The sequence below is a fragment of the Chelmon rostratus genome, chromosome 13 (genome assembly GCF_017976325.1).
Source record: "Chelmon rostratus isolate fCheRos1 chromosome 13, fCheRos1.pri, whole genome shotgun sequence".
In the NCBI taxonomy this organism is placed as follows: domain Eukaryota; kingdom Metazoa; phylum Chordata; class Actinopteri; order Chaetodontiformes; family Chaetodontidae; genus Chelmon; species Chelmon rostratus.
In genome coordinates this window covers 18,072,577-18,084,316 of record NC_055670.1, presented here as the reverse complement: position 1 = coordinate 18,084,316, position 11,740 = coordinate 18,072,577, and the positions used below count along the sequence as shown (strand labels likewise).

Genomic DNA, 11,740 nt, shown 5'->3' with positions numbered 1-11,740 from the left:
GTGCGTCAATTAATCTGAATTTGGGTCATAAGGGGGTTACTCAAATTGCTCGACTGTGATGAAAGGTTAAGAGTTAGAGAATAAACAGTGACTTACACTAATTTAACATTTGGCTCTAGACATTTCAGAATGCCTTTAAATTAATGTGTGGTTCTGTAAAACACTCAGACTGCAGATGAAAGTTTAATATGGGGAAATCATTTTTGCAGGTGCTGAATGACAGAATGACACTGATCTATTAAATTCTATTGAATTCGTTTAGTTGTGGACTATTTTACACAGACTGACTCTTGAACAAGCTGTTTACATGTTTACATGTGCACAGGTCTACTACTAGATGTGGCGACACTTCGCCTACAGATGGCGCCACATGATAAATGTAAACGGCCATAACTCATAGGTCACTTTTTTGTGCTTGTGCAATCTACATTAGCGTTTCATACAGGGAATATATATATTTAGAAAAAAGCATTTCTTATTTTAATAACGAATTTGGAACAGAGTACAGCCTTAGCAGAGGCATATGCTTTAGCTCTTCATAGAATTAATTGATTAAATATGACATTTGAATTTTGTTGTAGACACGAAAGTCTGAAAATCTGATGTGAATTAGTTTTCTAATCTTTTTCTAGATAAGTTTGAAAATGTATGTGTTGTATTTTGTATTCAGTATAAATCAACAGCAGTCTGAGTTGAAAACAAATACATAAAAAAAATCAAGCAGATATTTTCCAGAGTTTCAGCCTCAGTCTACTAAAGTTCCTCTTTTGATAATGCCCCTCCATGGCAGCACAGTGAGGAAAATTTGCCTGGGGAACATGAAGGAGGGCATTTGTAAAATAAATAAATAGTGAAATGAAAAGGGCACCAGCTGCATGCCCTACACCACTGCATCAGAGCATTTATCATTTTTTCTTGTACACTGGGCCACCATAGAGGGCAATTCATTATGTTTTATCTACAATAGGGGCACCCAAAAAGACACTTTTGCAATGTTTTGGAACACGGGGGCATGCCTGAGTCAACCGTGCTCAAAAGATTTTAACTTCGTCTGTTTGTCTCAGCCTGCTGAAGCCTCATATTTAGATAAACAGTAGATATTGCCCAGAAGGAGAACTGTTGAGTTTGGGATCACTTTGTTGCATTCAGTGCAATAGGAAGGGATCACACTTTCCAGTTTGAACAGGAGGAATAATTACAATAAGTAATATTTATAAGTAACAATAAGTAAATTCTGTTGCAATGTTCATATGGGAATCTGTCTGTTTGGGGTTTTTATTCAGACAATCTTCAAAAATTGTGTGCCTATCCTTTAACTAACTTCAGCTAAAGTTAACGTTTCATTTGGCATGCAATTGGTGTCTCCCACATTCTTCATGGGATGTGAACGCACCAGTCTAGGTGTCCTTATAGCTGCCTGAAGAAAAACTGTAAATGTCACTCGCAGCAGCGCCGCTTCTGCCCTTCAACGCTGGAGTTATTCCTCACATGCTAAGTTTAATCGTGTCAGAGCCTGTACAGATCTTTAATGCAGCTCTAGGACTTATCACGTCTGTTTCTGTTCGGTGTTTTTAAACGCGCTCGGTGTAATTGCGGTAATGGAGTGTCGTGTGTTGTCCATTCAGAGTCATGTTGTCAGGGGATACGTTGGGAACAAGTCGGCAACATTTCCTTTGCAGGTAAGAGCTGGATCTTCCGTTCAGGTGGCACCGCTAAACGACTCAGTTCAAGCACTAAGAAAGAGTAAAACTGCATTAAACAGATAGAGAAATATATGTAATGTGCGTTTGGTTTACAGCATGACTTCCTGATTTGTGAGAGGAGTCTTGGATTTATTGCAACACTATTTCCTGTCGTGTCGAAACATCATAGGCCGTTTTCCAGTTTTCAGAAATGACCCACCTAGCTTCTCAGACAACGGCTGCATAATGGAAACACTAAAATATCCACAAACTCGATGAGAAATTGCTCTAATGTGTCAACGATATGTGAGAATGATTTAGACTCTAGTTGCCAGTTATTTCCGCTCCTTACAAAACACTTGTGCAGCTACAGGTAGTCAGCAGTGTAAACTAATGGCACAAGTTGGATCCTGGTTCGGATTTAGCAGAAGGGAATGTGGATTATTAAACTGGCTGAAGTCATGTTTTGCCTTGGCAGTAGTTTTTTTCCCCATGCAGGAAGCAATATTAAAGCATCATACCAAATACTAATGTTTGAGAAAGACCAAAAGGCGTCTGGATGTGATTTCCTACTTAAGGCAGCCATTGGTTTGTTTTCATTTCCACTTCAAATTTCTAAGACAAGCCTGAATTAGTAAATGTATGATAATGAAATCCATGTGTATAATATGTAATGATGTGCATATTGATTGATTTGAAATATTTGCATTGTATGACTTTGCAGCCTGCATGATGCAGAGGCACCAAAAAGTTGAAATTATGATCTGTTTTATGGTTCTTTTCTCAAACAAGGTTCCAGCAAGATCCCAGCAGGTTCATTTTCAGGCAGGCCCCCTAAAGGTGCAGGAGAAAGCATTCAAAAACTCCAGTTTTAGATGACAGTATTGAAATGTAGTGTGATTTATGTGAAGTGTAAAATATGAAGTATGGCTCTTCCAAAGAAAACAGGACAGTGGGACATACAACTTTATCTGTGGTTAAAAACCCAAACTGTTGCACATTGAAAAGCTCTGGCAGTAATTCACCATGGTTTTCCCACAGTGCAGTGACCCTCTGAGGCTCACTGAGACCTTGTGTCATACAGGTGTCATTGTTCTCTGTTATAACAGCTGCTTCATTACTCTGTTTCTCAGGTGCTGGGCTTTGAAGTGGACTCCATCAACTCTGTGCAGTTCTCCAATCACACAGGTTGGCTGAGTGCTTTTAAACAGTGTGACACAGCAGAATGATTTTTATTCAGTGTCTCAAAGTAGATGATGTCATTTTCCACTTTTTTAATGACTCGACCCTTTCATATTTTTATTCTGATGTGAAGCTGTGATTTTTGTTTGTGTGTGTGTGGCCCATAAAGACACTGCAGGTTTCAAACAATCAGAAATTGGTATTGAAGAATAATGTCTTTGTTGAGGATACACCCAAACCATGAATGAGAGAGACTGAACAAAAACGAAACCGTGATCACTCCACTGTGTACCTTTTAATCAGGTGCTAGTGAGGTAATCACTGTCTGAAGTTCTTGTACTTTGCCTTCCTTGTATATAAGCCTTTGGATGAGCTCTGTACTCTTTATCTGACTCAGTAAAGTGCAGCCTTTGTGCTCATCAGTCGGGTTCAGAGGAGGACACTCTGTACAGAGTTTAACTCAAAAAGTTAATGTTTTCTAAGAACCATTTCTCTGTGATCAGTTTATCTTCCTTTAAAGTTGACTCCAAATTTACTTTATTGATTAAGAACTAAATCAAGCTTGGATGGTCGTTTTTAGAGATGGATGAGTAGCATTAATCAGGTGTCTTATTTTAAACTGGAAGGACACTCAGAGAGTGCAGACCTCTGCCAAAGCCAATACAGTAGTCCACTCTTCTATGATATGTAAACCCGCAAGTGCAACCACCATATATGTCTGGATATATTTCCCAAGCCATTAGACTTATGTCAAAATATGGTCGAAGCCTCATCATCTCAGCTGTACAATTCTTAAGATCACAGGTAAATTTAATGGTTTCTTTTCTTGGCCCATGCTACACCCTTACAGCAAGTTTCATGAGAATCTGGCCAATAGTTTTCCCGTAATCCTGCTGACAGACAGACAAACCAGCAAACTTGACCGAAAACACAACCTTCATGGCGGAGGTGAATGTTGTGTCTTTGCTGCAGGTGTGTAAATGATAAAAAGGTTCTTATCTCCATCTACTTATAAAGTACGTCTTTGTAATGTTTGCAAGACTGTGGCCACGGGTAGCAGTTAGAAGACGACTGCACACTGGATTTCCCACCCTACATTACCCAAGATCCTTTTCAGTCAGTTTTTCTAAAAACACCATCATAAGGTGACCTGACCGAGAGCAAATGGAAGCGGACGATGAGCAGAAACTAAAGTCTGCGCACTGATTTGCACAGCAGTGTCTGAAGTTTCCTACCTTAAGCAACTGGTCATACCAGACCAAGTGAGGCTTTGACAACAACCCATACGTAGACTTGCTTTAAGGTGTTCCATTTAGATAACTGAACACAACAGCCGAGCTGATACATGAAACATATTTAGAGTGTAAAAGGAGTAAAATCTATGCAATGCAAAAATTTAAAATAAATCAGTAACAGTACCGCTGCACTACGCTGGAGACATGGCACCAGCCAGGAGAAAATGATGACGTTTGGGTTGGAGGAAATAATTTGTCTTTATGTTGCAAAATCCGATCATTATCCCACAGATATGCTTCATTACAGTCGTTTTGTGCAATGGGGCAGTAAAATTGTTGCTCCATCATTGCTCCATTAGGGAAAACAACAATATATCAAGTTGAAACTCGCTTGCTGAAACACCTGCAGAGAGGACAGGATTATATTCTGGGGTTCATTGGTGCCAAAGTATGTGAAGAATGTGCTTTCACTGCACGGCCATGAGACATTTGCACAGAAACCACTTCAATCAATATAAACATTTGCTCCACTGTAAGCGCAAACGGGTCATTGTTGAGTATATGGACGTAGACAGTGATCCTAATGCACACTTTCCCCTCTAACCACAGCACATGCCTCTACTTTGCTTCAAGCTTTCTGTTAAGTATTCCCTTCAGGAGGTGCTTTCACTGGCTCAGGGTCAGGTTTGGTCTCTGTGTGAACTCTGTGCTTCAGCATGAAGAATATAGCAAAGTGTGTGTGTGTATGTGCGTGCGTGCGTGTGTGTCCAGTCATTTGCAGTCAGAACAGTTTTTGAAGCTTGTTCTGGGTTAACGGTGAAAAGGGGACAAAGAAAGGGAGGAAGCTGGCAGCCAGAATACAAGCATCCCATCAGTCAGCGTGGAGGCCCGTTTGGCCCCGTTTGGACAGCACACAGAGTAGAGGAGCCTCAATAGAGGGAGAGGGGGGATGGGAAGATAGAACAAGGAGGAGAAAATAGTTCTGCGTCTGTTTTTTGATAGATTCTTTAGATTGATACACAGCATGATGACATTGTTGCAGTTTTTCTCAGTTTAAGTTGTGCTAAAGTGTGATTCATTGTTCTTCGTGGACCCTGTTTTTTGTTTTCCAAATCCAAAGTCAATGCTTGTAAAATGCCATGTCAATTTGAATCTCCATTCTCCCTTTTCAATCCTAGGCTACGCCCATTGGAAAGGACAAGTACTGACAGCAGAGGAGCTAAATGTGCTATATGAGGGCATTAAACTCAATAAGGTGAACCACTATGACTACATCCTCACAGGTGAGTCTTAGCAGCGTATCCTTGTGGAGTAATGAAATGTGGAGATGAGAAAGCCCAAATGTCATGCTGCATTTTGAATGAAGGTACACGTTTCCCCCCAAAGTCACTGATGTGTTGATACCAGACTGTCAGCCTGAATCCCTTTGACTGGCCCCTATCTATTAGAGGTCCACTGTGTAGGATCCAGTGATGAGATTGCAGATTGCAGCCAGCTGAATACCGCTCGCCTCTGCCTCCCCTTAGCATGCAGTAGAGCCGACGGTGGCTGCAAAACAAAAACACTAGAGGCGTTCTCTAGAGCCAGTGTTTGGTTTGTTTATTCAGGGATACTGTAGAAACATGGTGGACTCCTGGAAGAGGACCTGCTCCCTCTGTAGATATAAAGAGCTCAATCTAACGAAAACACAACAATTCTTATGAAAACATACTTCCAAATATTATATTCTATTTCTGCTATTTTCTGCCAATAGATCCCCATAAGTCTTAAACACTGCACCTTTAAATCTGGCCATTTTGGTTCTATGGGCTACCATTGATTGATTGATTGGTTGAGTTCTTGGCAAAGGAACAGACAAATAAACCAGTAAACCTTAATTGTCTTTACACTTTCATCTACAAGGCTACAGCAGGGACACGTCTTTCCTGGAGATGGTGGTTGACATCATTCAGGAGCTGAAGAAGGCCAATCCCAGCCTGATATATGGTGAGTGTACATTGTTCACATGGTTCACATTTCAAGTTGGAATTGACAGTATTGGTTAGTTGATTAATTGATTCGAAGTGTTGACTTATTTCTGACACAAACCGTTAATCAGCTTATTGATAAAATCATCAGCAGATTAATCAGTAATGCATCATTAGTTACAGCCCTAACTGAGGGTAACTGTTGAATTGTATTTTCCACAGTTTGTGATCCTGTTATGGGAGACCAGGGTGCTATGGTAAGCACTATGCAACTTTATGCTGATTTATTTCATAGTTATGTCTGTTCAACTTTCATTCACATTATTGTAATTTCACTGTGGGAAATCCATCATTCTTGAAGAAGTAGGTACCAGTTGTAAGTAAAAACTGCAAAGAAACCAGGTTAAAAAACATCGAACGAAGTTGTTTTTGGTGTCTGTTTCAGTACGTTCCAGAGGACCTGCTGCCTGTCTACAGGGACAAAGTTGTGCCTTTGGCTGACATCCTCACCCCCAACCAGTTTGAAGCAGAGTGAGCACAATTCCAATCATCAAAGTCAATAGTGCGCTGTACAACACAGTTTGAAAAAATCCATAAAAGGCATTATTAGCTAGTAGGGAGAAATATAAGATAAGTTGTGGATCACTATCCCATGTAGATAAATATTGACTATAGTTGCTTCACCTCATAATGTGTATAAAGTCCTGTTGAATAAACATATTATGTGGGCGAGAAAAGGATGTGTTCAACCTTTCTCTCATTGAAACAAACTCCTGCCTGTTTTTACACAGGATATTAACCGGGAGGAAAATTAACACAGAGGAAGATGCTTTTACGGTGAGTATCCAACATATTTCTCAATGTGTTGTATCTAATACGGTTTATGACAGCAAAAATTTCAAAGCTTGAAGAAATGGGACCCTTCTCACTCCCCAGGTGATGGACTTGCTTCATAAAATGGGTCCGGAGACCGTGGTCCTCACTAGTACAGACCTGCCATCGAAACATGGGGACCAGTTTCTAGTGGCCCTTGGGAGCCAAAAAATAGGTAAAGTATAAGATTTTACATTGCAGTAAAAACTCAAACTGCAACTCATACTGTTTACAAAAGCAATATTGGATGGCATGCCTAAATCAATACAAAGACCAACTTTCTCCAGACAGAACATCCAGTTAGATTTAACTCCTCTTTTTTTCTTTCTGGTGGGATAACTGTATTACTTTCTAGTCGTGTTGGGGAAAAAGACAAATGGATGACGATTTGTGTTGTGTAGTTTTAACTGTTGTTTTGATATCAGTACCCTGTGTGTCCTCGCTGCAGTGAAACCAGATGGGACCAATACCAGTCAGAAAATCTGCATGGACATTCCCAAAGTGGATGCTGTGTTTGTGGGGACAGGAGACCTGTTTGCTGCCATGTTGCTAGCCTGGACTCACCATCACCCCAAAGACCTGAAGGTCTGAACTCATCTGAAGCTAAACTAATTATGTTTCGACACTCCATGATAAATTCATCCCAACTTCTTTCTGTTTTTCACAGGCTGCCTGTGAAAAGACTGTTTCCGTCATGCATCATGTCATTAAGAGGACCATTACTTACGCCAATGGTAGGGTTTGGATGTGCTTGACGTCGTTTGTCATGTGGTCTCTCTAGTTTTTCTTTAAGTTGTTTACTGGACATAAATTAACACTGTTTGCTCCCTTCTGCTGTTAGTACTATGTTTACCCGATCAATAGTAATGTGTCAGCTGGCGGTGTGCATTATGTGGAAGCCACTAGAATTATCTTAAAAACTATTTTTGAGACACACATTAATTGATTACATAGTTTGCTTTCTCACCATATTGCTTTAACTATTTTTAATTATTGAGTAAAAGTCAATTCCATGTCAAAGGAGGCACACCAGTCATGGTTCTCTTTAACAGACTTAGATTTCACTGAGAGAATAAGGCCACACTTAGACACTGGGTATTAAAATGGTTTGTATACGTTATCCAGATAATAAATGATCCAATCTTGATTTGCGTTTGCATTTGGTATGTTTAATGCTTTCTTGTTATCCTCATTGAGATCGGATCTCTGTCATCTGGATTAAAACCCGCATGTGAGCAATTTGAGTTGGCAGCAAATCAGTCCCAGACTCCCTTAAAAAATCATGGAGTTTTGTGATTTGTTGAGTTAGGTGAAACTTTAGAAACTTTGTGAAATGCTGTCTATGACACATTTTTAATCATTTGTACCCTCTTGTATATTCTGCAAATGTTATACATTAAGTTATTTTATCTTTGTGTTAAAAAATATTGTGTCAGTTTGTCCCGGTAGGCTGCTCTGTGACAAGATAAATTTTAAGACTTGTTAACTGCAGATCAGCTGTCAGATGAAAGCAACACACACTGTCTCACACACAGTTATTTCTTACTGTCTGTCATTTCTCACCCGTGCTGCTTTCATTTTTCACGCAGTTCTGTTGAATAACACATCTTTTTGCGCTTTCATGGCACAGAACAGACGTATAATCAGTAATTAGAGGCGTCTCTTTCGGCTTTCTTTCTCTCTAAATTTGGACAGCAACCCATATTTTATGTTGGCTAAAAACAAATACTAGTTTTGTGTTGTGTACAGATGCCAGCACATTGTACAGGTTGTGTTTACATCTACCTAAGATGCGAACACAGTTAGAGCCAGACTACCTCCAGATGTGCTCAGGCAGGTCCGATCACATTGCGATTACGACACATTTACTCCTTACAATAACTTCCCTCATCAGGATAACATTCCTGCATACATATCGCATTTTAATACTGGGCATAGATGAGGTCATTGACTGCTAGTAATCCAAAGTCCAAAAACATGGTGTTTGCTTTCAACCGCTCTTCATCTCCTCTCCTCCCTCAGAGATGGCCGGTCCTGGGAAAAGGCCAAGTGCTGCACAACTGGAGCTGAGGATGGTTCAGAGCAAAGCCGACATCGAGAATCCTGCCATTGTAGTGGAAGCTAAGGTTTTACAGAGGTCTTCTTGCTGAAGACAGTGACGTTTTTGTGAACATTCACATCGTGCTGGTACAAATCAGCTTCAAATCTGGGCCGTCCGCCAGACACATGTAGGATTGTCACATCAAAGACTGTCGCGTGTCTCTGCCTTACAGAATCTCTGAGAGGGGGTCAGCAGGATTTGTTGTATGTACATTCTGCTCTCAAACACACTGGAATCACTGCCACATGTGTCTGTACTACGGCCTGTGTAGACATCCTCTGATCTTCAACAGAAAAAAGGACATTAGCCAACTATGTTTAGGTTCACAGATAGTGTAAGTGTACTTTAATCCTCCATAACATGGTGAAAATGATTTCTTGCTCTAAAACAACTCATTTCAATCAAGCTGAAAAGAAAATACACACAACCAGTGATGCATGCATGACCATGCCTCTACTTGTTTAGGTTATGATAGTGCGTAAGGACTAGTCACATGTACTTAAAGTGTGTTGCTCACAAGGCATTATAAGCACATGATTGTATCTATAATATGATCAAAACGTGATGTGTTAGGCCAGAAGTAGCACACAATGCAAAAGCAAAGGGGCTAACAGCTTCTTGGTCAGAATATATCTAATAATTTCTTAACAATGATGTCAAATTCACAGCATTTTATCGCATTAAGAGTTTTCTTAACTGATAATAAAAAGGTATGAATGCATGCAGTGTGCTTATAATGTACTTGGGTGTTTTATCTTACACTTCAAGTGTTACCACCTTATACATGCATAGTGGATGCATTGTGAGTGCTGAGATGTGCATTGTAACTCCAACAAAATGTCAAACATCTTATGCAATTTATATGCAGTCTATACAGAGTCATTACCCCAATTTGTTTCCCTTAGTTTTGCTTGAAACAAACTAACTTAAATGATAATCCTGATTATAGCTGATGTCTAAAATTGTTCTTTTAATCAATTTCCAGATAATGTTTTCACCTCTTTCTTTAATTATGCATTGCTTTCTTGAACTAGCAGATGTGTAATAAGTTAGATCCATGTCTTTAACATCTCAAATTGAGGTATTTGCACAGATAATCTTTAATATATTTACTAATGATCATTGTTTTCATTTTTAACTGTTGTCATATCTCAACAAAAGAGTCTGTATGAGAGACCATGCTGTACAAAAGCCTTAACAGGGTTAGGAAGAAAAACATTGGTTGTGAATGTTTTTGTGTACCAATGTAATAGTCGATCCTCTCACATACTGTTAGAAAGTCAAGTGCCAAACCTTGAGCTGCTGCTCTGATGTAGAGCAATATAAGAACAGAAATAATAAATAATGAATCTTTTACTGAAACAATGTTTTCATTTTATTGTTAATATTTATTTATTGTTGCTAGGTCTTAAAATGAGTCTCCAAAGCGTGTGGCATTTCTTTTTACTGATTTTTTTTTTTCTCTAGGTCTATTAAGTTTGGGCAAAGGAGCCACTGTTCTACAAGGTGTTCACATGAGGGAGCTGATTGTTCCCTGAAGTCATTTTACTATGTCTGCATACAAACGATAGCTCTTCTTTTTCATTTTGTAAATGCGAATGATACAGATTTATAATCCCTGGATAAAGTTCAGGTGGAATAGGGGTAAAGATGATGAGATGAAAGAAAGAAAAACTTGTCTGGGCTCAAAAAAAAAAAAAAAAAACCTGTCATTTGTCAAGACTTACTCTAAGTAAAGAGATGAATTCACTCAAAATACTTAGGTACACTTTAAAGTATAAGCTTAAACAGTGGCTCATTTTCAGAAAGGTATGCAAAATAAGGGCATATGAACTGCTTGGAAAATATATGATTGCATTTGATCTTATTCATGCTGTGCAAAGAGGACAGAAGAATTCAGATTAGGTGCTGTTAGTTTGAAAGAGCGTGTAAATAAAAGCACAAAATAAAGAAGAAAGACACACAAGTCAGCTGCTAAGTGCTCACTATATTGTGTGATTAGAGCCAGGTGACAGCTCTGCGACACTAATCCAGAGTATGAATAGCCGCATTAACCCAAATAACCAGACGGGCCACTGTGTCTGGCCAACTGCAAGCTGAATACAGTAAGCAAACTTAGGCCATCTTGTTTGTGAGCACTATCCACAAGGCAACCGAAATGAGAAAATACAGGTTTGATTGAGGAGCAGAGCGGATGAATTTGTTGCTGCAACTGGTTCATGTCTCACCCTTTTAGTTCAGCAAGATGTTATCAACAGGAACACCAGATTTGTCAGACAAAAAGCCAAGGGGCTTATGCATACAACCAGTCTGTGATCCCTCAGCTTGTCTCACATCCAGCTTATACTGCAGCTTTACAAAAACACCAGCAGAGGGCTAAAGAGGTCTAAAGTTGATCAGACATGCACACCTATACAGGGGTTGAAATGACCTCGTTGACATGACACTGGCTGTGACAGGTTGAGGATTCAGGGGGAAAAAAAATGTCTGGTGACAAGTTTATGCCTTAAGCATTATTACACATGTAAGAAAAAATGATTCAAGACATTGGGTGTTAAATGAAAAGTGCAATTAAAGACTAAATGTCTCAGAATAGTTTTCAGCACTGAAACACAATAGAACAAACTGCCACAGGTTATAGTGGCTGTCAATGTGTTTCCAATAGAGGCTATAATGTTTTAGATAACACAATAAATGTTA

At 39.4% G+C, this 11,740-nt stretch overlaps 1 protein-coding gene across 1 annotated transcript; it reads left to right on the top strand.

Annotated features, from left to right (window-relative positions):
• The first annotated feature begins 1,424 nt into the window (after positions 1–1,424).
• Positions 1,425–10,391, top strand: LOC121616047 (pyridoxal kinase-like). The gene is made up of 11 exons (XM_041950651.1): positions 1,425–1,679; positions 2,816–2,870; positions 5,278–5,382; positions 6,002–6,085; positions 6,289–6,323; positions 6,512–6,597; positions 6,858–6,903; positions 7,003–7,114; positions 7,388–7,524; positions 7,607–7,673; positions 8,962–10,391. Exons 1-11 carry the CDS (start codon positions 1,599–1,601, stop codon positions 9,087–9,089), a joined length of 936 nt encoding a protein of 311 aa, XP_041806585.1. The 5' UTR covers positions 1,425–1,598; the 3' UTR covers positions 9,090–10,391.
• The last annotated feature ends 1,349 nt before the right edge of the window (positions 10,392–11,740 follow it).